This window comes from Lepisosteus oculatus, chromosome 22, assembly GCF_040954835.1.
Source record: "Lepisosteus oculatus isolate fLepOcu1 chromosome 22, fLepOcu1.hap2, whole genome shotgun sequence".
Lineage (NCBI taxonomy): Eukaryota > Metazoa > Chordata > Actinopteri > Semionotiformes > Lepisosteidae > Lepisosteus > Lepisosteus oculatus.
This window is the reverse complement of record NC_090717.1, coordinates 3,522,915-3,549,004: the sequence shown is the minus strand read 5'-3', so window position 1 is coordinate 3,549,004 and position 26,090 is coordinate 3,522,915. Positions and strand designations below refer to the sequence as shown.

The window sequence follows — 26,090 nt, the reverse complement described above, 5'->3', positions numbered from 1 at the left end:
AGGAAAACACAAGGGAAAGTGGCCCATTTAATGTGAAACAACAGTACTTATACCATTATATCATTGTAAAAAGATCTTAAGTTTAGTCACAAATCATTTGACCATTATTAGTTCGTTTCTTAATTCAAGACTCTAGCCTGGATTCATTGCCACACCACAGAGAAACGTCTGTTGTACTCCATTATAATTGTACTGCATGGCTCATTGGTTTAGCATTTTTGTTGTTGGGAATTAAACTGTAAAGAGCTTCTGTCAGCCATGTTCCACTTCAAATAGTTATAATAAATATCACAGACTTCATATTTTACCTTTCATTACTCCACTTAAACAATTTAGATTCTGAATCATTTTAACTAGTAGCGCGACGCTCAGTAATTTCAGCAGACAGAAGCATCTGTCATGGGGGAAACAAACGCAGAGAAAAAGAAAATTCCCAGCAAACAGCTGTGGAAATGTAAACGTAAAAAATCGAATACTGCTACAATGAAATTGATGAGACAGTGATGCAAAGAAACAGTGATATAAGGATGATATTAGTCAAATTGTATGAGAGCAAAAAAAAATGATTTGCATAAAAAATATAGTTGCTGGTGCCCTTCACAGATGTACTATTTCTTATTTTATGCTTTGCAGAGCCAGAGCTGTTTAAAATACTAGTAGTTCACAATTTTGTGTTTTTATCACATTGTTATTAATATTAACACACACTGAGTAGCTTGAAGGATTGACTTTGCTGGAAATAAAGTAGAAATTTCACAGGCACAACCCAGTGCTTCTAAGGAAAAGGCTAGAGTCGTTGTGCCAAAAAGGATTTTGTTTAACACTGCTGTCATAGGGAAAACTCTGACTAGATTTATATGGTAAATACTTAATCTTATGTATACTGTGTAAGCTTAAAGTAGAATGCTTTTTTTCCTTATACCACCAATAGTATCCACAAGCATTTCACATATATATTTTATTATTTTTCAGAGGAGTGGATTACTCCCCTTGAGCATGAAAGAAAATAAAGTCTCGTGATTTGTTGCTTGTGGTTGCCAGTGCCTTTCATACTTGTTGTGGGAGCCTGGCTGCAGAACAGTACACAGCTGCCTCTGCTAACCCAAGTTCATTGTAAATATTAGAGTTTAATCCCTCTGTAAACGGCAGCTGTAAACCATCCCAACGATCGTTAATCACAATGAATGGCCCCAGCAAAGCATCTCCACTTGTCTTATTTTAAAAGCTCTGCAGCACATGGCAAACACAAATCCTCACTTTACTGTCTCTGGCAGCGCAGGGCCAGCAGAATTCTCCTTCCTCTGGAGCTTCAGCAAGAGCCACCGCCAAATGCCCACACAGTAGTGTCCGTCATATCTGTGACTTGTCGCTCACTTACCCAAGCGAAAATAATAATCCGTGGTGAGTCAGAAAGCAGACGTGTTGCCTTCTGTTTTAAATGCGGATTCTGTTATTTAAAGTGCAGATACCAAGGCAGAGACCAAAGCTTTATTGGGCATAAAAGGAACCAACAGAGCCAGTGTACTGTATAAACATTTATATAGATTTATTTAGTAATTAACTACACTGTATTTTCTGTAGATTTTAAAAAAAATATATTTAACAGATTTGCATATGCAATTGTTTCACATTTGACCTTGTTCTTTGCAATACTTAAATATTTTGGTCATTTGACTGTAGACTTTTTGCTCCGTTGGGAGAAAACTGTAAAAACAAATGTTTGCTTGTATTTCTGAGCTGGTTTGTGAACTTTTACTCATTTAGGAGGACATTTTCCATGTAAAAAATCGTAAATTCATTTTCCCCCTCGGGTAGTGCAGCTTATTTTTCACTCCACAGCTCCTGTACAGTATATCATTTCCCTTGGCCAGTAGGACTTATCCCATCACCCCGCTGTGACATTGCTTTAGCAGTAGAGTGTGCAGCTGTTTTTTCCCCACATAAAAGAAAGCAATTCTGATTTTGCTGCAGTTGTACTCAGCCATCTCTAAAGACCAAAGTCTCCAGGACAGTTGCTCCAATTGAAAACTGTGCTGTTCTGAGATGAAAGTGTGAACACATTCTGCACAGCAGCTCCAGGAGTCTGGAAACAAACCATTGAGTGTAGGCTCTACTCTCATCTGCCTGAGGAAGGAAATTAAATTGTCTTAGTGTAGGTAGAAGAAGGGAGGAGACATATGTAGGAAAATCATAAAATATAACAGGATTTGTCAACGGCGAGAACTAAAATGTAAATTAACCTTTAAGATTAAGCCGCACAGTGAGATTAACTTTGCAGAGTTCTGACAATGGAAAGAGATACACAACTATGGGATGAAGATTGAAAATAAAAAGAATGGTTTTAGCATTCTGCTGTCTTGCACCAGTGGAGTCCTGGGTTCAACTACGGACTTGGGGTGCTATCTGAGTGGAGTTTATATGTTCTCCCTGTGTTCATGTGGGTTCCTCCAAGTGCTCTTGTTTCCTCCCACAATCTTAAGCCATCGGCTTCTAAGAAAATTGGCCTTGGTGTGTTGTGTGGGTTTGTCTGCATGTACCCTGCAGTGGACTGGCATTCTGTCCAGGGTATATACTGCCTTCAAATCATTGCTTTACAAGATAGGCTCCAGCTCCCCAACATCACTGTATTGAATTAAACGGTGAGGAGATGGATGAATAGCATTATTTCAACCATCACTGGTGGAACAGGGACATTCGATACTTCAATGTCAAAATTTTTGTTATTACTCAAGTAAAAGAATAAGGGTTAGGGTTTATTCCATCTGCTAATCCAGTGCCGCATTCCCTAATGAAAGAGCTAGCCTTTCAGCTCAGGGTTTCACAATCAGCCTCATGAGTCAGGTTAACGTGGCCTGTATCTCTTTCAATGTCTTTCCAAGCTTTTGTTACGGTCAGTCTATGAGATAAACCTATTTCAAAAAGATCATAGCCACCCTCTTCAAGAATTGTAAAGCTTGACATATCAGTAGGATGCAGCAACAGTAATAGAAATTGTAAATAATAATACTATTAATGGCCTGAGTTGAATAAACAAACACAAGATATATATCTGGTACCTAAACATCTCTAAACAGCTCCATAGGCAGTAATAATGGGTGTAAGAGGACTACATAATTCAGCTTAATGAAAAAAAAAAGAAATGAAAAAACTGTGATTAATATTTCTAAAGCAATGTTGCGGTATACTGTATATCCTAAGGGCTTGATAGGATAAAACATCAAGCATTTAATTATGATATTTGAGTAGGCTGTTAAAATAAAATATTAAAGTGGTATACCATGGTAAATACTGCCTAAAGTGAGGCACAACATAGCGAGTTCATGACAAATTTGTGATGAGTACAGAAAGGTATGATAGGGTATAATCATTGTCCTGCCCGCCTCTGGCAAAGGACAAATCCAAGATACACCTTCAGAAGACAAGGTACTGAAAACTCAGACTGCACTCTTCAAAGCTTAACCGATGTCATTACAGAGAATCAAGGGCTCTTATTCAAACCCGAGCGTCATTTGTTGATGCCCATTTCCTTTACACCTTTGTGTAAACCCCTTTCTCAATTATCTTCCAGTCTATTGGTTAATCCTGATACTGCATCCATCTTTAATCCCTGGTAGCTATCAAAGGCTGTTTCTTACCCACTGAGTTTGTTTGCTGTGCTTTGCCTTGGGGGGCAATCAAGCCTGCAGGACTTTCCTTCACACAAACTAAATATTTCCCTCACTTTGGACATATCAAGGAATTCAGGACTGACAGTTTTACTCTTTTTTTATGACAAGATGAATGGTTGGTTAGCAATCCATTGATTGCTAAGACAGTTGTCTTCTGTCTTTTTCCACTCTGTAAACTGCACGCTGGGAAAAACTCATTCTGAGCTGGGACAGAATGATCCTAGCCTTAGAAAGTAGCAAAATCAGAGCCCTGCCAGGAACATTTTGAAAGATTTAGAATAAGGTGATGTTCTCTGGAACAATGAGGATGTGAGAAGAAAGAGGTGAGTGCACCTGCTAATAACATTCCGAAAGATGATGGGGTGGTTTTGATTGTAAAGACATAATGCTTAAATTGACCTGCATGGAAAATTAAGCATATATTGACACAACTGCTCATCATTTAAAGCATACTGTCTGTGCTGATAGGAGACTAAAAGGTATTTATTAGTCTGCTTTTTTTCCATATCGCTTGTGTAAATTTAATCCCTGTTACAAAGCTTTCAGAATGTAACTGTAAAATATTATTTTTGTTTATTCATCTGCAATCTGAGCTTCAATATTCAATTAGGCTTATTAATGTCTTTCATCAAAATGCTCATTAAGGCTTGTTTGTTTCATTTGGTAACGTCCATAATAATTTTCTAAACATAGGTTAATAGCTTTAACAAAAAAACATAATGAAACCATGCTGAGAGAAAAAAACGCAAGTGAGTTATGAATGAATCAATATTGTGCTGAGCTCTTTATGCGAGCTATTATCCACCTTTTCTGCCAAGCGTTGTTTGTCATTGTTATGCTAAAATCTGCATGTAGAGAAAACTCAATTGACGGGAATAAAAAAATAATTCAGTTATTTAATTAGAGACTGGCTGCCTCAGAGAGGTCGCTGGAGTGGGGGCTGGGATCAGAGGGAGGGAAACGTACAGCAGTGGCAGCTCTAGTGTTGAAGACCACCTTCACTGAAAGACAGAAACACTGAGCTCCTTTGCTCTCTCCCTTCCACCTGACGTGTTCTTAGTATTATCCCTCCATTAACCTTTAAAAAGGAAGGCTCCGTGATCGCTTGCAAAGATATAGCAACGCTGACACCAACGAGTGTGAGTTGCGTGAAGCAATAACCATCATCTACCCACAGCAGAGTGACGCTCACTGACTCTGGCATTTCTCCTGCAGAGCATAAGTACAGGGTGATGCAGTCTGAAATATTCTTGTCCACGTCGCTTTTCTCTAAGACGCATAAGTGATTAATGTTGAAAACCAACTGCACAGATAAATGATGGGGTAGGAATCTGCAATAAAGCTGTCTGGTTTGTCATTTCATTCCAAGTGGGTGGCTGGAAGCATTCGAGATTCCATTCAGTAGCAAAAGGGGCACGCACTTCTAATTTCAAGACTATCCGAGCCTGATGCGGTTGAACGTTATCGAAACGCAATTTTGCAGGTGTGCTTTGGGATCCCTTACCTTACCGTCCAATAGTTTGGTTATCACACTTCTGTTTTACAATACTGAAAAACGGCAATATCAATAGGTTACAAAATGTATCACACTGTGACAGACCTCAAGACAAGACAGCTCAGGGTGGGGACTTGCTGACAGCTCTCAGTGCAGCACACTTTGAGCTGATCAGGGGCGAGAGAGAGGTTACAGAGGTGCTGGATCTGTAGACTGACCTTTCCTTTGCACTGGAGGGCATGCATGAAGGAATGGAAGTATAGAAGAAAGCTTCAAGACCCCTAATGGTTGGGTTAGGGATTTTTATTTCCATTTCATTATTAATTACAGGAACAACCATCAAAGCTCATTAGAGTTCCCACTGAGGGATGGCCCCTGAGGGATGTCCCTGTAAGCGAATAAGCCAACAGTCAAGGTCGCTCCTCCAACTGGTAAACGTGAAAGCAGTCAAACTCTAGATAAACAAGTAAGACCTGTCTTGATAACAATGTTACCACCTGTTTTCCCAGTCCTGGAAGCTAAGCAAGGCTTGGCCTAGACCTCTAGGGACAATCATGTTGCTGTAATATAGGATACGGTGGTCCTATAGGCGGTGTTCTTCCCTCTGGACAACATTTTCCGAACTAATGCCTCCATATGCTGACTGGGGACACTGTGATGTAGGAAACGCCATGATACAGATCAAATGTTAAACTGAGATCCTGATTGCTTGGTCAGTAAACATCCCATAGCATGGTTCCAAAGAGTAGGGGAACTAACCCCTTGGCAGTGCCTTGGCTAAATTACACTTTGCATTTAAACAGTCTGACCTCCCCAAATCCTCCCTTAATTCAATTATGCTCATTTACTCCCAATGCAGCCCAAGTGTCCTGTTCATGATGTTTATGATGGTGAAAATACATGATCAGGTCATGTCTTCTGCAGCTGGAAAGACATGACATAGACCACCTTAAAATGCAAAGTGTACACCTGTTTGTTTTCTCTTGTTAGTTTCAAGGAAAGATGGATAATACGAGATTAGCTGGGGCAATCCATCCGGTGCCATGCAACAGCAGGCTAACATCATTAAATGCTGTCTTTGCCTCACTTCTCCATTTCACAAGGTCAAGGCAACAAGGATTGACGCTCTCACACTGTGGAGTCTAAACAGCCCTATTGTAGCTTCAGCAAACAGCTGGCTGCTTCTGGAGCATTACCAGAATCATAATTGCTTAACTGTGTTTAAACTCTGACTTTGCCTCCAGTATTTCAAACAGAGATTACTTTTCTAAAGCACAGCTTCCCGCACAGTAAAGAACTGCTGTGTACAAGGGGAGCACTGGGAATTCCTTTGATAAAATCCCTGACAAGGCAGACCATTATTATGAATTAAACCACAAGTGAACCCGTGTATTATCTTAAACAGGGGAAAGTATTAAGGAACACTCCTGTTTTAGAGAGCTATTGATTATACAGTAGATACATCTCCATCCAGGTGTTTGTTTGAAGTGTTTTAGGCTGATTAAAAAAATCATTTTTTTCTGTAGTTACAATGTATTATTTACCCATGTTTCAAGACTTACAAAGATTTAAAACTTATGTAGGTATTTGTTACTTTGCTCTCTGAGATTTTTCTTTAGTCACATTTAATATTAGGATAGCCCTTATATTACTATCATAAATAAGTGCCTAAAAAGGGCACATCTGACAATGATACAACCATCATATGATGAGGAAATTATAAACATGTAGTGTTAAGCTTAAGTATTAAGTGTCATTAAGTTTCTTTAGAGTACATTCCGCTCCAGTGCAACAAATTGGAAAACCAATTGGAAAATCCTGTGAGTTTTGCCAGGTCAGTTTTCATAATACCCTGATATAGCTGATTATTCTGGGCTTGGAACTTGGGATGTTCTGGTATGTGAGTTCTTGCTATGCTAACTTTCTAATGTTGGCATGAGAACCGTATAAGAGGGAAATGAAAGCAAAATATAATACGTCTAAATGAAGTTAAATATTTAATAAACTCAACTCCTGCTGATATATAAGTAGTGCAAGAGGTGAAATATGAGATTAGACTTTGGTTGCTATGTACATTAACATTGGAATCCAATGGCAACTCAGAACTCTGTGGTAGCACAGAGTTTGTTGTATACTGTATGTCTTTTCTACAAATGCTTGGAAACTATAGATCTAGAAACTATAGATTAAGGGAGTGCATTCTTTGGCCTACAAGTAAGATAGTGAATAAACCTGTGAACTAGATTCAAATGAAAGAAAAAAGTTATTGTACTTAATGCACCAGCAACAAAAGTGATAAAACATGCTCAAATGTATATCCGCAGCAAAATTTCAAGTGAATCTCTGTCAGAATGATCTATTCATTTACATTATTATTTTATTGAATAGGTTTATTTTTGTGGTTATTGAATTGCCACTGCATGTGCCCTGATATGTGTCAGTGCCCTGATGTATGTCCCCTCTCCTTTTCTACCAAGTAGTGAACACCTACACTCTCCCACACAACCTAATTTAAGATTTCGCTGTTTCACACAAATAGATACGGTCACGTGGTAGTATGGCTTTTCAGCCAGCAAGCTCAGTATTTGTCATATGTAGCTGAATAGAGGAGAAGATAATTAACTTAGCTAATTGTGCTGTAGTTCATTGGGGACACAGCATAAAACAAATATCACACTGTGGTTTACAGCAAAATACAATTTCCAACATCTGCTGGGAACAGGACACTGACACAAAGCCAAAGAATAGTGGGAGACCAGTATTCTAGCTAAGTGTTAAAATGGTAGCGCGTATCTCACGGTAAGTAATGGACACAGACACAGTAGTGTGAGTTTTGCTTCCATGTGCGGAGCACTCAGGCGTGAAGCAAGCCAACACTACCAAGTCACCTCTGGGTCAAACAGGAACCAAAGGCTAGGGCGACTGCATGTTGTAATCAGTTACATCTATTAACTCCAGGACTTTGTGTCACCACAGTGGAGTGCACAGCTGTGAGAATTCACTTGGACAGCCACGGAGCAATGGTGGCAAATCAGTCTTTGGGAAACGGTTTTCCAACAACTTATGTACATCCCTAATTTATAAATGTGTATTTTCCTCCTGTTTCCTTGTATAATTAAATATCTACTCCATTTTTCTGTGGAACATAGTCAGAATGATGCACAGCTGAAGATATGTTTGTCCTACAGTCAACTGTGCTAAAGCCAGGGGCTTTTAACTGTTTAGCATTCAGTTTAGAAAAGATTGGCCCTGTATTTTAATATCAAGATATACAACCAAAGTTGAAATCATTATTATGCAGTTTGTTTCTTTGCAATTTATCTAATTTGTACTGTAAGGACAACACATTTCATAATTCTAACTTCATCCAGACCCACAAGGCCATTCCTTTTTTAATTTTGGAGTTGTGGTGAGAGGTCATAATTATAACTCTCTGGTGGTGAATTTTCTATATGATCAAGGCACAAAACAGGAAGCAGAGCACTACAAATAGAGCTCTTTCACCTCAGACAAACAATCTCCAAGGGTGGTCAGTGTGTATTCTTGCAAATCATAATCTCCTGTGGGCATTTTTTTGTGTGGTTTTGTTCTTTGCCATTATCTTGTCTTTTTGCTGGTTCATTTAAGAAAAAAAAGTCTATAAGTCTGGATTGATCAGCTGCCTTTGGACACTCTGTAACAATTCAGGACCTGCCTGCTATTGTCAGCCTAATGGAGTAAAGAGGCTGCGGATTTAGAATCAGAGGAAAGATTGTGCAAGAGCAGATGATGGGAACAGGTCCAATCAATGCAGGCCTCCGATACATTCTGATGGATCTATAATTAATGAAAACCTTTGACCGTGGACTAAATTTAGATGCAGACTTCACTTGGTGCAGCAATCTAAAGATTGATAAAGAGCAAGATCTCTAGTGAAGCTCAATATCCCAGCTTGACATTCATACTACAGTTTAACTTTAATATATGTTTAGCTGTATGATAACAGACCATACATTGGAAGTATCCCTGCTTATTACTAGAGTAATCCCTTGCTTTCTACTCGCAAAGGATAAGACTGTAGCCAGACAGTAATACATCAGCAGCACAAGATTCTTGTTATCTGTGACATTTGATTCATTACCCTCTAGAAAAATGGAGAGGGTCCTTCATTTGTGTATTAAAGTGAAACTGCTCCAGTATGCCAGGGATTTTCTCTATGTTACAACCACAATTGTGTATTAAAGGAGGCTACAACAACCCCATGTTTCTGAAATACAACCATTAGACATATGAACTTTATACGAAGTTTATTGATTTATTCTGTGGCACAACACAAACTGTGAAAAGACACACTGACTTGCCCCATTATTAAATGATCCAAAATTAATGTTTTTTTGTTCTTTTTTATGATGACTGTCATTGAAATTAAATCAATGTGGTCCACTGTGTTTTAAAACAACATGCTGTACCTACAGTAAGGTCTGTGAAAGGAGCTAGTGCAACAATACAGCAATATTTGAGACAATGGGACATTGTACATTGCTTCACAATCGTTCATTAAGTGCCATGAAGTTGTCATTATACTGTCAGTGTTTAAAACAAGTTTATTTCTTGTCCTTCAAATGGCTGATACAGACTATGAAAGGAAGCGATCCTTAATACATTTACTGTAATTGATCGATAAGATGCATAGCGATTTTGAACACAGGATTTTAAAGAAATGGGAAATTAAAGAAATTAATTAGAATTTAAAAGAATTAAAGAAATTATTTCATTATAAAATAAACACTGTTCAGAAGAAGAAAAGTGCCTGGAATATCAAAGAAAACCTTATTCTCCGCTGCAGATCTGGAAGTTATAGCACAACAGGCTTTTCGTGTGACAGAGCTGTTTGTTTTAAACTAAAAGCACTAAAATGCCTCTAGGTAAAAAAAGAGGTGAGAAAAGCAAATCTCTTTAGAATACAAAGCTCATCATCTCTCTCTCTCACATTCCTGGGACTCCTAAGGGGATGCTAGGATCACGCTGGCTTCAAGGGCTCAATGGAGGCTGTAGTCTATCCAACTCAAAGCTCAGTTCCTGACTAAGGACAGGGAATCTGAACAAAATGCAGGCAATATCTTTTGATCTCTTTTGATCTCAGACTCTAATGTTTGTTAATGAAATGAGGAGTGGTTCATCTTAGGGAAAGAGAAAAAAAACACCCTAGTAAAGGAACAAGCTGTCTGCAGGCAGGGATGCATATACCCTCAGAGAGGCAAGCAACTGGAAAATTTCTGTCCTGAATAATATTTTCTTCCTTTCATTGCACTTTCATTTTTTTCTGTGCATTTTAAGACATGTTCCCCCCACACATCAAGCAAGGTCCTTGGTGAACTCTAGAGGTTACCAGAAAGCTGGAGTTATTTTCTCCACCAAATAATCAGCACATATTGCAGAAATACAGACAAAGTGCAATTAAGAAAAAAGACTTGAAACATGCTGATCTAAACTTTCTGCTGGCGTTTCTTGTTTTAATGAGAATCTTTACTTCTTTCCAATAAGTGCCGACAATTTTAGACAGCTGAAAAATCATAATGAAAGTAGTCTGTTCTTTAAAACCACTTCTAGTGAATAAGTCTGTCTGTTCTCGGTTTTTCCAGAGCCACAGCTTTTATTTTTCCTGTGTCAGATTATCAGTATTACTTTGTGAAAGTTGTGAGGAGCAGGGTTAAATAGATTTCAGTGCATTTGAGGTTGAGCAACTAGGTTGAGTTGAGTACTATGTGGGAAGCTGTTTTGTTTTACGCATTATTACTTATGTAGCCTTACTTATTGATCCATATTCATTTGTATCCTTCCAAAGCTTTGCTCTCAAATCCAATATCTGTAGCTCTTTCATGGAAAATTATGTCTGACTCCTTTCTTTTTCATGTCCACTCCTGTTTTACTCCCATGTTAAAGTTTTTAGAATTTAGAGATTATATCCCTTCTGTTTAGTGCCATTAGAAAAGCTTTAAATTCTAAATGTCAGTGCAAGTGGTACAATGTTTGGATTTTCCTTATGAGTGTGGCAGAGAACAAAGAGACTTGTAGTTATTCTGCTGCTCAGAATTCTTGATCTGCCAACATATTCTCTGATCGAAGACGCAATTTTTATTCCTTCAAGCTGTAAAAAGAGAACAGAGCTTGAGACTCTGTAATCTGTTCCAGAATGTAGCCGTCAAGCTTAGCAGATGGCACAATCACAAATGTCAACAGGCCATTACCAACATCAGAAACTGGCTAATAACTGGAAATAAATTCCTTTAACATGGTCTGCGTTTTTTATAACACTGCAAAACTTAATCTCTTAAGTTAATAGTTTGAATCTATCAGACAATTAGCTAACAAGAGTTATTTTCTCCAGCAAATAAGCGGCACAAATTGCAGAAATACAGACAAAGTGCCCAACAAGATTCAGTATTTATATGCATGGCACATTGAGCACAGAGCTGACCAGCTGTCCTTTTGCCTGGCCAAATTGTGTGAAATGGTGCAGGAGAAGAGAGGTCAAACATTTGTTTTCAACAGGTAATGCAACATTTTTAAAAACACTTGAAACAATTGTTAAATTTAACAGTATGAAACAAAGGGCGTGGTGTTCAGAATGTTCTACATACAACTCAATAACAATTGCAGTTTCAAATGTATTAATTTGCAAATAGTGGCATTGTACCATAATGAAAGTATCTTTTATATACATTGGGGTTATTGTAAACCACATTGTATTTCAAGCTGAATAAAACAGCAGATTGTAGTTACTGATGATTTTGAATTCCAAGAGACATTAAGATAACAATTTTGAATTCAGGGTCTGCATTTCTTTTTAGTACAGACAACCATTCTGCACAAATGCAACAGACTAGTTAAGCTACATACTGGAGCCAGTATAACACATATCAAGACAGACAGGTTATGTTCACCTGGAGATGATTGAATTGTCTGGGTCAGTTTTTTCAGGTGGACGTGTTATGTCAGCCAAGATCCCCAACTCAGGTCGATTTCCCAGCATGGCTTTTATAGTGTCTACTCTTCCTGTAGACAAAACAGAGAGAGCATACAAATTCTCTGTTTGGCTTGAGATGTTATGCATTATGGTATTTGCATAACAAGGTTACATGCTGTTGCAATGGAGATACAGTGCTCAAGAAAGGCTCTGTGCTTTTTATCTGTTCAGTGCTATTTGTTAAGCAAAGGCTAGCAAAAGCAATGAGACCGTGATAAGTCAGTGAGTATTTTATGCTTGGTTAAACATTTCTGTTTGAATGCTAACTGATTTTACTGGCTTTTAATTTTCAGTCTCAAGCCTTTCATTTGTACCCCAATGTCTCATCACTTCAGGCATGCTTTTCCATTTCAGGGCATAAAAACGTTTGTGTCTGCAAGCTAGAAAATCTTAACTCTTGTGAAAGGTGAGGTTTAAAAATATATATATATATTTTTTACTCCCAGATGGTATTTGAGATGAATACTCGTATATTTTTTTTGTCCTGCATGCTAAACGGAATCTCTGATCTCAAACCTACTCCCCAATATCTATGATTTACAGCTAAGTTAAATTCCATCAAATTCTCCATTATACATATCAGACCACTCTTTGCTACAGCATGCATAGTTCCCAAGGGTAATGTTCACCAGATGTTCCCTGGTTTGGCCATTGACTGGGCAATGAAGCAGCGACAGAGACCAATGAGGATAGATTGATAAGGACAAGAGAAAGACCTTGACCTCAATGGTGACAGATATCAGCTTTGAGAGAGAGATGACAAGCGCACAAATATAGCACTGCAGAAGTGATTTGGCACTTATAGGAAAGTGGGACAATCACAAAGTTTCTTTTTCTTTTGGCGATAACAGCATGCAAACTAGACCAGAAGACTAAATAATTTCATCCAGTTTAAGCAAATTAGGTATAAGTACAAAGACATTGTTGCTGTGTTACACTGTCCTCTCTCCCCAGAAAAATTAAATAAGGTATCATAATTTTTACCTTTTTATTCCATTTTTAATTCAGCTTTCACAAAAACATGTATAATTAATAATTAGGAAATCTAAGTTGCTTGATGTTATCTTACTGGGCAGCAAGGGAACTGGGTTTCTGTTGTAGGCGAATGTGCACTATCATCTTTTCCTGTGTGCCAGAATCAATGTGAACAGTCCTAGTTACCTTTCAGACACTGATGTAATCTGTGCCATATGGAGCAGAAATAAGGCAGCAATAGATGTACTGGAAAAGACATCTGAACATTTTTGACACTAAAATGCTTGTATAAAAAAAAAACTTGAAGGGAAGGAAAGACTTTCTCACTAGGAGATCTCCAAAAGGAACATATCTGTCTGCAGTACCTGTCTTTCTAAAAGGATGGGTGAAATGTCCCTTTTTTACTTGAAACTTGCCCACATACATACATTAATGTATGGTTAGGCAGCGCTTCATTAAGTTGAATGAATGGTTTTAATGCTCTGTGTCCTTACTTTGAATAGGACATGCCCACCTTGTCTGCCTATTGGATTTCTGTGCTGACATTTCCATTTGTTTTAATGCCATAGTAGAGGTACACACTCAAAGATCTTATGTATCAGCACAAGACTTCGGTCAGTGTGTCACAGTTGTCATAATGTAACTGTAACAACCTGCAAAGTGTTGTAGTGGAAATGTCACTTAGGTTAATGCTAGCTTTTGTTTCAAGTTCAAGTTCATTGTCATTATACTCATATACAGGTATATGGTATCACATTTGAAATGTTCGGAACAAGTGCTTGCTGGCAATTTTTAAAAAGTGCCTGCTGCTTACTCCAGAATTCACAAGAGATGCAACTGAAAACGAGACATGAAAAAATAACGCTTTACACATCCCCATCAGTTTGCTTGTCCTCGTGTTTTGCCTCTCGTGTGAACGCCGCTAAAACCAGTTCTTCTTGCCTCAAGTGCTAATTACAGGCAGATTGAAGAGGCTCTTTAACGTGTCAAGATGTTCTTGCTAACGGATTTACAGCTTTTTTTCCCTCCGAATCAGAATATACTACTGGATGTGCTGGTGTGAACATATCATGCAGCTTTTTGAGGGGAGAGAATGGAAAGTGTCAAGGTCTAAAACCTAAGACGAATATCAGATCATCTATGCAATTAGTGCAATTGACTCTCATGAATGTATTCTGTGGTTTATCGTGGTAATAACAGTGTAAAGCTTTGTAGATCAATGCATAAGTGTTCTGCACACCATGGGGAAATGGTGAGAGGCACGTGATAGCAAATGCATGGTATTAACACTAGAAACCTGCCAACCTAAACCTTTCACAATGAAAGTCATAGGTGCTTCTAAAGTGCAATCCTCCAACTCTCAAAAAAAGCTAAGAATAATTTTCAGTTTTTCTTTTTCTACATACAAAAAGAGAAACAATACTAAAGTAGTGAGGAATGCTGTAATGAATGTCATTTTGAACTGACAAGCACTGATGGGAAAGCATGAGTTCTATAGAACTGAAGATGAACATGGACATATGGATTCACACATTTATCCAGATATACAGTTAATATCCATCAAAGGTAAAGGTGACACCACAGATACAGTATAGTGACTCAACAGGCCCGAGTTTATTGTAGTTGTCATGGTGTTTAGCGAACAAAAGAACATGTGACTCTTCAGCAATGCTCTTCCGCAGTAATACAGGTTAATTGGAGCAACTCCATTAAAATGTCTTGCTCAAGGTACAACAGCAGTGTATGTCTGCAGCAGGGCCTTGAACCCACAACCTATCAGTCAGGAGTCCAAACACTTACCTCCTACACTGTGCAACACCACCAACTATCAAAGCAGTGATGGAAAACATTTTGATAAATTTCTACTAGAAACTGCTTTGGCAGCCTCTCAAACATTTGAAGATAAGTTTGCTTCGGGAACGGAAGAGTGATTGTTCGTTCTCTGCTCTTAATCAGCCCAGCGATGTGTCTGCTTAGATTCCAGTGTGAAATGGAAGTTGTGTTTTCTGTGTCACGGCAAATTTAGTAAATATAATTCAACCTGTTGCATTTTGTGAGATCATTCAACTGTCTTGAGGGAGGACCTCTGATTATCCCTTCTGCTAGGAAATCTATAATGTGTGCTGGAGCCGTATTGATCTGCAGATATTTCTACGAAACGCCACGTTGACATGGTTTCTGTTGATAAGACAAGAAAGGCAAAAGTATTGTTACTGCAGTGTTTGTAAGAGGAACACTCCTAGACAAAATCAATAAAACCCTTTATTGTACTTCCAAAAAAAGTAGCAATGTGCCACTCACCATAGAATTGACCAGATTCACATTTAAACAAGAAAAGGGACAATGCGTTCTTCACTGTTAGCATATTGTGCCTTTCTCCTGGTCCTAGAAAGTCTAGCCCTATAGGGTTTTAAGCCTAACCTAAAATGCTCAGCAGATAAAAGCTCTGAAACAACAATAATTTAATCAATAACTTCAATTCCATGACAGGAATTTAAAACCATGTTATTTTCTTTAGAGAATAAAAAATAAGATTATTTAAAATAATAATATTTTTTATGTCTTTCAAGTATTACATACAGTTAACATTCAAAACTGTAGGTTGCATCAGTTAGTGAGGTTTGTCAGAAGACATAAGTTATTTCTCCTCCAAAATGCCAGTCAATAGCATGGGTTGTTCATAGTGCCAACACTCAGTGCAATTGCCTGAAGGAGCGTGTAGTGCATAGAAAATAGCTTCAGCTACTATTTACAATTTATAATTTTAAGGTTTAAAAAACCATGGTTTGACAAGCAACGAGGTCAGATGCTGAAATTGTGAGGGGCTGCAATCATCCACATAAAATGCAACAGGAAAGTAACCAAAATGTTTATAAGCATTAAGACCACAGAATTTGATGGGATACTTGGGTGCATCTTAATATGAATTTTTCAAGCACTGTTCTCGAGTTCAGGGGTCCTTTTGAGTTTGGGTGTGTGCAGGCGGCGTTGTCTTAATTATCCAAGGAGAACTTAATCCTCCAAGGACAATAATCTTGTAGGTCTCCAGGTATCTCTCAATCAGCAATTAATCAGGCACATAGCTCAAAAAAGCAATTAGCATCAGAGGATACACATCATCGCCAGGAGTAGTCACCCTTACTTTTCCCCCCTCTTCCCTTCCCTACAAGACTCACACTTTATAATAATTATATTCTCTCTAATAACATTTATCTTGGTAAAGTCCCCTGCCTGAACATATGAGAGTAACACAACGGCCTAATTTCAGCACAAATGATATCGGTAATAAAAATTTAATTTTCTTCGAGAACAGGTTATTCTCAGTTTCTGCCAATAAATTCCACTTGTTATAAAATGAGCAGCGCACTGCCAATTTTTCACTGCTTACATGAATGCTTTTTTCAGGTATGAATGGCCATCCAGTACCTCTCACAATTACAGTATGTTAATAAAATTACTGGCAGCTGGCAGCTCTAATGCTCCACTGTGCAGAGAACAAATGAGAACATATCCTCTTTTGAAAGCCAATAAATAATGTCAAAATCAACTGCCTTGTTTTTTTTTTAATAGTGTCACAGTGGACTCAAATTACTGCTGTTAAGACCGACCGATAACATTGGAAAGTATTGAGCGATTCCTTATGGAGCAAGTTCCAGCTACTTCAGTGTAACCATGAGTGAGTTCTTAGCACCTTCAAAGTTTCCTGAAGTCAACATATAGAAATCAAATTTTTAGTTGTGCCAGATGCATTCACATCATCTAAAGAAGATGTCAGTATTTCATTAGCGAACGCAAAAAAATGAGGCACGAAAAAGCCGGCAGGGCTCTTGGAAAAACAAAAATATTGTTCAGAGAATTTGAATGTTGCTTCGCAAGGGGGGGAATTTACGTTAGTTTTAAACGTAGTAGGATATTTACCGTTTCACAAGCTGTCGCACAGGGAATGATGATTGCCTGCACGTAGCAGGTAGATACTACAGAAGACGGATTGCTTGAAGGCAGATATGGCTAGTTCAGCCTCAGGCGGGTTTCTGTTGAGTCTCTCCGTTCACTGCTGACAAAACGTTAACTAGTCATCCTTCTTCTACCGTATAGAAGAAGATTTCTGCTGTTCCTCACTTTTTCTGCGTGTCTATCTGCTCGTCGGTTTATGCTCCCTGAAATGTGCTAGTGTCAGTTTGGAATTAAGGTACAGGGAGATTTGTCGTCACAGGTCATTACCGCTCTCCTGTTTTCAAACTGCAGCGCAATTAAGCAAATTAATCATAAAGCCCTAATCAGGAAGAACAGAATTCACTGAAGGGACATGAGACGTCTGAGATTGTTAATTCGCGGAGTTTCCTATAACAAGAAAGCTTGATACTGGCCAGTAATTGGAAATAAGCTTTGCAGAGGTCAGCAGAGCCTTGCTTAGAGTTGGGTAAATTGCTAAGAAGACAGCATTTAATCTCTTAATTTAAAGCTTTGCGCTGGCTGTTTCACAGTATAAGGACACAGAAAAAAATGCAGAGTAGGAATGTATCAAGCATATAAAAGGAAAGCAAAATCACCTCTTCTCTCGTCTAAATGTTTTGATGAAAATTGGACTCTGTTAATGCTTAGATGCTGAACTTCCTATCTGTACTCCAACCGGCAGACCTCTTGTGAACAGTACTGCTGATACAGCACAAACACTGTATCAAAGTTGTTTTTTTTATGACCACCAACAATACAATATCTATATGATTAGGTTCTGTTCTCCATTTCTACCATTGTATTTGGAAAGCATGCGGTCGCCATGAGTTATGTGAAGAATTAGACTCAAATGAGCCATGTTAAACACATAAGTGCCAGTTAGAACTCTGTTTAGACGGCCCCTCTGGTCTCAGCAGAGTGAAATGACAAAATTAGAATCATGTGTATATTATATATACACCTTGTGTTTTGGTTTTATATGAAATATTTTTAATTTCAACACTTTTTCAGAGAAAGTAAACTTGCTTCGGTTTTTCTATGAAGGTGGATTAAATGGTGTTCATTTTGCAAGAATACCTTTGATTGTGATATAACCCATTCTATAGGTTATTACGCGTAAGGATTTCACCTTAGGATTTCAAAGAAGGGTTTCCTGAAATAAGACTGAGAAGTACCTTTAGTCCACAGATGTGGATAATCATCAAGGAGCAACCTGAAAAAAACCCCAACAATGTTAATATCTGAACTGTTCAGAACAGACTTCCTTAGATACCTATCAGTCCACTCAATAATCTTCTTTCTGAATTATTACATCTATGGTGTTTTAAAGAGAGTGGGGTTGCTCTTAAAAAGCTATTTGATGTACAGCAGAGTGTACCTGCACAGCATAACATATGTAAAAGATAAAACTCTGTCCAGAGATTTATTGTTAGAGATCCTCGTATTGATAGGTGGTTGCTTTCCTCCACAATCCTCTGTCAGTTTATGTCATGTTTATCTTGATGTTATTATGCTCAGTTCAGAATGTCCATTGAACATCTGGATACTATTTCTGCCCCTACTCCTATTCTTATTTCTTACCATACGCTGTCCAAAATGTATTTTTAGTAACCTTCAGCCATGTACAGAACTATAAGAACTGGAAACCAAGGATAATGTAGCTGAAAGGATGGGGGGGGGGGTATAGATTTGTGTTTGCGTCTAGAGGCCTTTAAATGATTCTTCACTTAAGGAGTAAGATGATCAGTTACCCATTTTATCACAACAGAGGAAAACCAAGATTCTTTTTTTTTCTGTTTGAGAAATTGACTTATCACATTTTAGAGTAACAGAGTTGAACTTCATTCCAGGAGAGAAAGGTTTGATACTTCTTTTTAATGGCGGCATTTGTATTAAGTGTAAAAGTGACGCTCTTCAGATTTGCTCATTTTAATATGACTATAATAAACCCTGGAATCTGGGAAAAAGCTATCCCAATTGGCTATCGTGTTCTCTACAGAGCGTGTGAGTTGCCTCTGATCATGTACAGTGTAAGGCTGAGAATGATGTGGATGTCCAGCTACGATTTCAAACAGTTCTATTACCTGACCATGAAATCAACACAACACAATGGAATTTGGCAACACGGAGAAGCACTGAACACAATTGTTCTGCTTCTGGTTTGCAATAATGAAAAAGTTCTTTCATACCAATGAGAGAGCAAAATCGTATCGGGTCACTTTTTCTTTTCGAAACCTCCAGCTCAGGGGTAAGCTTCCAAGCAAGAGCCTCCCAACCACAGCCAAAAAAATTCCATTTAAAATCCTCAGATATACTACAGATGGCAAAATTGCTTCCAGATTGCACAAGCCGCCATTATTTAATTTCTGTAAGTCTTTAATAGGGCTGAAATCACTATCGGAATATAAGCCATGGGTCTCCATTTTAGGTAAACAGCAGGGCATGATTTGGGATGTCTCAAAAGTACCTCGCTGGAGTAAGGCTCACCACAAATATTCATAAAATCTTTTAAAGCCCCACAGACTAATATAGGCTTACACTAACCACTTCACTGAGAAAGAGGCAAACGAGTGTGTTGGTTTCCTGGACTTTTTGCCCTCACCAGTTTTCAGAATCAATTTTCAGCCGTTGGCCTTTCTCAAATGGAATCCAAACGCAATCACTGAAATAAAGGAATAGTGTGACACTTGCTCTAAAAACTGCAAAGAAATCACATTGCTTCTAGTCGAAGAAAGACCGCCAGATGGGTTTCTGTTTTTCGGATGAGTTTACAGGAGGACTTTCGAAACATTGCAAAACGGTGCCCTTGAGTCTTGGATGACAAATAAATGCCGAACAATTTGTTTGAAAACTGAACTAACGTATTCAAAAAGAAATTGCACACACTTTATGCATTGTCGCTTTTCAAGCCAAGATCATCAATGGATGGATTACTGTTTTTACATATTTGCAATGAAGTGCAGAGAAAGTGCAGACATGAATTACAATAAATATGATATACAGTACAGCTTATGTCTGAACTATACCTACTGTAAAAAAAACTTTGTTCTTACACCACTAGCTGGTTAATAATGGATGTGAACTGTCAGCGGGTGAAATGTGTTCTGCTTACAACTTCTCTAGCCTGGCTTATGCTTTTTAGTAAATGAGGACTGTGGCATTTACTGAACACTTTCTGTCCAGGCTGGTCTGAGAAAACAGATATACTAAAAAGATTAAATCTGCTGAAACTCTAAAAACTGATTAATCGTAGTGTAAGTGACTCAATCTGCAGCAGTTCCCTCCACAAAACTCAACTGCCTCTCTCTTCAGATGATGTAATGCTCACACAGTTTTCAGTCTAAGGAATGGTTAGTATTAGTCGGCTTTGCTCTCATCATTTTAAAGAGTTGTGTAAATGTCAGGTCCCCCTGTGCGCTCAATTAATTCACTAAATGTAGAAAATGTGCACAAATGATAAAAAATTAAATAAAATGACACAAATTGTCAATATGTGGTGTGACTCTTGCTATCTTTTATTGTACTCTACCACTTTCCTTAAATTCATTCCACCATCGATGATAATTTGGTTTGTAAGAAGAGCAAAATTACATGATATTCAGTTTGGTGCCATCTGGTAAACATGAGAAATATGGTCCATGTCAAAATGAACAGAAACAAGTCTCAAGCACAGAATTCGTATCAATCTTTATTGTGATACACACACCTCCTAAAATCAGCGTGGTGTTTTTTGCCATTGACTCAGTGGCAATTTTTTTAATTTCTAAAAAAAACTATAAAGTTGAATTTAAAGTATTAAAAGGTATACAACTATAACGTATACTTTTTACAAAGACACATGGCACTGTTTTACATAGCACAAGAAAGAAGCAAAAAATCAGGAGTCCATTCTCTGTTTTAGAATTTAGCAGTGTAATTTAGCCATGTAGTGGGGCTCCTACATCTACATTTGACCATTCACTGTGTCTTTTCTGCTGCAAGATTATTTAAACTTTATTTAAATTTTGAAATGAAGGGAACAGAGTCTTTTCAGCCAAGCTCTGTCGGCTGTCACTGTGTTTTTCTGGTCTGCAAACACACTAGACCTGTTTCATTTTTACACCAATGTACAAGGGGTTATGATCTTTATTTTAACAAATAGTTTATTTTTTCCCCTTGAACTTTGTGCTATGCCTGCTACAGTATAACAGCTGACAATGGGAGTTAAGAGCAGATGCAAAAGAACTGGCCCTAATTTCTTAACCAAATTTCTAAACAGCTTAGCAGTGAGTCCAATACAGCTCTTTCATGTAAGGTACCTCCGTCTGTCTTCTATTATGAGAAATTCTTTACACCTACTCAGATTTTATTACAATGGAAAATCTATGCAAATATCTGGGTCCTAATAATCTGATGTTACATTTTATTTAGCCTTTTATAAATTTCAAAAACGATTCGTTGGATCATTAAAAAAAATCAATCCTAAAACATGAACAAACATCAGCTTTGGGTAGTCATCTGAAATATTTATTCCCTAGGAGAGCTTAGTGCATTTCTAATTATTTTAATCACGATGCATATCAGTGTTTTTTTTATTTTTGTATTATGTGTTAACCTGAAACAATTAGTCTTAAACTCCATGATTTCCCTTGAAGTCGGGGAGCAGTGGATCTTGCATACAAACATAAACCAAGCTCTGTGACAAGAACAAGACATTTTAATGTCACGCTGTGGGAAAACACAGCTTTTTTTTCTAGTAATCTTTCAAGTGCGTGCAATAGCGTCCGCCGCTAATAGGCTTCAGCGTTATCGACGGTGTTTTCCAGTTCAGTGGTTTCGTTTAACTGTATTACATTGACCATGAACTCACACCCCCCGCCCAGTACAAGTAATCGAAACGCAGTGGTAATCGGGGCAAAAACGCAACCTGGTCCACACAATATCCGTGCGCAGGCAGCCGGCAGCAGACAGAACAGCGTCTATAATGATCGAGGCTGGATAATAATATGCTTTATGCAAGCATGCATTGTGTACGTGGAATCACGCTATGGGAGCAAGACACAGCAGCGTTTCCACTGTACGATATAGTATCTGTTTCGTGAAGGCATTTCTGTCACCTGGCTTGACTGAAAGCTTTCTATTGGAGAAAAGGCGGTTACGTGACGATATGGACAAAAGCGAAGAGGAGAAGAATGCCAGTGACTGAAGATCAACCTGTCTGTGAGACGGGCTGTGCGCATACACACGGGCACTGACGGTGGTTTTTTTAAAAGGATTACAGCACACCGTGTGCCGATCTCGGGTTCACCGACTGAACACTGTCGAATAATAAGCTCCGGTTTTCCCATCCGCTGGCATGCGATGGTGGAGGAATTAAAACAAGAAAGGTTGATGTAAATAGTTGAACGCCTCGGCCAGGAAGGTTGCCTATCAGCTGCATGCAAAGTATCCCGCATTAATGCTCCTCCGAGGCGAAATAAGTTGGTGAGAGTAATTTTAAGTGTTTAATAAAGTAGCTCACTTCCTCTGGTGAATGCAGAGGTGGCGGAAATTACGTCAGTTATCTGTGCTCTTGGGCTTTTGCTGCACCGACTCTCCAATTTCAGATACAGGGAAAAGAGCGAAGAGGAGATTTAATCACCTCTGTCTCTTTAAGAGCACTTATCAAACCTTTAGCATTGCTAGAAAAGGGGGAAAATTACGCTATACTACTAGCAGGCGAGCGACCAAGGACGGGTTTCGAGAATGGATTTATAAAACTTCCAGGCCTGGGAATAGCTGCTGATTTCTTTTCCTTGGAAATTGATGGGATTTGATAATAAACGGGAAGGGGTGGGGGGGGGAGAGGATTTAAAATATAAGTAAGGGCATAATTAAAGAAAGCAAACAGTGCGATAAAGAAACGGAAGACTTGAGGGATTCCAGTGTTGTTGGCATTTTTTTTTCTCTTAACAGTTCAACTTAACCGCGAGAGATGGTTAACAGCTGAAACTTGTGAATATACAGAACAGCAGGTATTGTCCGCAAATCAGTTTCCTACCTTTAAAAGCACATTTGTCGGAACGGATATTTTTCGTTTTTTTCCCCCTGCTGGATTATGGATTGGTTGGAGGAAAAGATCAGCAGCAATGTGATTACTCGACGTTGCCTGCGGTATGAAGACGTTAATATTCTGTTTTGCTATTGAAACAAAGTTGCAAAACAAGTGATGTGTATTACATATATATGCAATTTTGCACTTGCCTGAAAGGAGAAGGCATCGCTTTTATTTTTATTTGTGTGTGTGCGTGCGCTGGATTTCGGGAGCATTGGGATCGCTCACTCGCTGTATTGTGGATTATTTTTTTTTATTCTTTTCGGGAGATTTTTTTTTTTATCCAAGGTCATTCCGTGGATTTAATTGTTGAGATATACCGGTGTCTATTAGCTGCCTGTGTTTTCCCCCGTGGGATCGTCGGGAAGTTCTGTGCAATCGCGGTGATCATTGCAAGGGGAATCCGTTCACGTTTTATTTCCGCGATTATTATTTTTTTTTCTCTCCTCCCGGGTGTTTTTCCAAGTTTCTGTCAAAAAGCTTTTACAATGGATGGGAAATTGAGGCAGAGTCGGAGATCCAGGTCCCAGAGGGACAGGGTGAGGAGACGGGAGGCTGCGGGCAGGGATGCCCGCGTACACAGCCCGTCCACTTGCTCAGACAGGGAGCAGAGTCCCGGCAGGGATAAGGCTCCTCAAAATGGGAAAAAAAACCCGAATCTGCCTTCCTGTGCCCGGACACCCCGTCCCCCCAGGAGGAAGAGACGGGAATCCAGCTCCCAAGAGGAGGATATTATTGATGGTTTTGCCATTTCCAGCTTTATCAGTCTGGATTCTTTGGAGGTAAGGATGGCTCTCAAAACAGATTTGTATTCATAACACGTTTTCTTAAACTGTGTTCCTGGGGTTTTTTTTTTCCCCCTTGAGCGGACGAAAAGTTTTTGTTTTATTTATAAATGTATACACGTTGTTTGTTTTACTTTGTCGCGTGTAACAGTGGCTCGGAATAGTCGTAAGGTGTTGAAAAACAGGAGCATTTTATTTTGTGGATAATAAAAGACTGTTTATCATACCCGTGTTGCGGCTTGTGATCCAGTTGTGTAAACATTTGTTCTGGGGAGCTAACAGCTGCGAACAACGGGATTTTATCGATTGGATGTTTGTCTATATAATCCTTATTTTAGCGATTTGTTTTTTTTTATTGCCTGACGTCTTGGAACAGTTTTTTACGATCGTATTTCGTTGTTGAAGAGAACAATGTTATCTGCCTGCCAATGAATCCGTTTTGTTTATTAACCCATGCCCATTTCTCAGACGTGTAAGTGACCTTAGATTGTGAGACTAGAACATCCCTTGTTTGCTAATGAAACCCTAGAATGGGTTTGTGTGTATACACGAGTGAGGGTCACGGTATCTTTTTTTTTTCCTATGCGGAAGGGTTAAATTTCACGGCCTTACTGAATCATGTGCAAGATATGTTGGAGCTTTAGAATTAAAAAGACCCCTTGGCCGTCCCTTTTAGTGGTAAAGTTAACAACTGGAACACCGTCGTGGAGAACATTTTTTTTTGTAGTTTTGAAATCATGAAATATATTGGAGAAGCTTCTGATTTAAAGTGTCGAGGTTGGAATGCCAAATAGGTAGTGACAACGTAGCATTATTGGGTTTGTAGTTGGTAATCTAGTTTGTGCTTTGTGAAGTGATGTGGGCTATAAATTGCAGAGCTGTTTTGGAATGTAACTGTATGGCGTATGTGGTGTTCTTTCTGTTGTAGTATAAATGTCTTTTCATGGTCACTTTTTAAAGTCATGTTGTTTCATAAACGGTTTTCCTTTCAAATTTGAAAGAGCTGGCGATTCTGGCAAATTGCTGGCCAGTTGGTCATGGTTCAAAACATGGTTTTGAGTTGGAGTCAAAATCTGCCATGTGCTTCATGTCGTGTCTCAGCAAAATTAGTCTATTTTAAATTCCTTTTGCTGGTGTGTTGCTGGTGTGTTGAATACAATGGAATAGAAGAACACTGTAAATCCCACAGCTGAAGGAAAATGTCACCTCCACATTCTCATTCTCTGTGCACCCAATGACATTGCACCTGTGTGTCCACTGGGCTTGTTGTGTAGTCGGATGTTGTAATATTCATTTCATTTTTGTTCCCAACTCAGATGACAAACTGTAAGATCACTAAATGCTTGTCATCAATTTGTCACAACCCATCTGCTTACACGATTAACCTGTCAAGTCATCAGTAATTATGTGGATATTCCATTAACTCTAGGCTTTCACACCACTTAATGGAATTCATATTTAAACAGGCAGTATTTTCAGGTTGTTAGATGTCAAAGAAGATGTCTGTTGTTTGGAAGACTCTGTGTGTGTTTATTCCAGCCTTTTGGGCTGACAGAACCTGACTTTTGCTTCTGTGTACTGTCACTGAGGCACTTTCAAAGGATTTTTTAAGATGTGATGACTTAAACAAGCTGTCAGGAATGTTTGTCCTTTTTTTTTTGGTTACTGAGAGACTTTAGCTGTACTCTGTAAGAAAGCTCTCGAATCATATCAAAACGGCTTATTGGTTTAGTGTTTTATCTAGCTGTTGTCAAGTTCCTGACATCACAATTGCCTCACAACAGAAGCTCCTTAAAAATCTACTTTTATTTCCTCCTTTGCAGTAATGAGACCAGGTCTCCTGCTATCTGTACTAGGTGCAAACTGCTTAGCCTTTCATAGGTGAATGTATACTGAAAAGGTGCTGTGTTGTTTTGAAATGGGACAAGAAAGTCTGTCTACTTTTGTGTCAGCCATTTACCATAATGAATGAATTTGGCTGCAGAAAGCAGTCCTCAAATCTAAATGTAAAAATAAACTTACCATGCTCAAAAGTAGTACAGGACTTTGGAAGCTCAGGTTACACTCAATCAGTGAAACTAATTAATTTGGCTGATGCTTCCATCCAGAGGAGCTTACATTTGAACCCGTTTAC

General features: G+C 38.6%; 1 protein-coding gene and 1 long non-coding RNA gene across 11 annotated transcripts in view; one reads left to right on the top strand and one right to left on the bottom strand.

Moving 5' to 3' along the window:
* Positions 1–1,653: 1,653 nt before the first annotated feature.
* Positions 1,654–17,301, bottom strand: LOC107079727 (uncharacterized). Its single transcript, XR_001480637.2, has 3 exons — positions 17,063–17,301; positions 12,087–12,198; positions 1,654–2,124 (listed from the first exon to the last, which is right to left on the bottom strand). It is a non-coding gene; the product is annotated as an uncharacterized lncRNA (long non-coding RNA).
* A 4,711-nt stretch (positions 17,302–22,012) lies between these two features.
* fbrsl1 (fibrosin-like 1) overlaps positions 22,013–26,090 on the top strand; it is a 300,036-nt gene continuing 295,958 nt past the window's right edge. For 7 of the 10 annotated variants that reach the window (XM_069182320.1, XM_069182315.1, XM_069182314.1 and 4 more), the window contains exon 1: positions 22,013–23,953. In XM_069182320.1, the coding sequence (XP_069038421.1) occupies positions 23,303–23,953 (651 nt within the window). In that variant the 5' untranslated portion in view covers positions 22,013–23,302. The remainder of the gene's footprint in view (positions 23,954–26,090) is intronic. The other 3 variants (XM_069182319.1, XM_069182317.1, XM_069182322.1) reach the window with 2 other exon arrangements.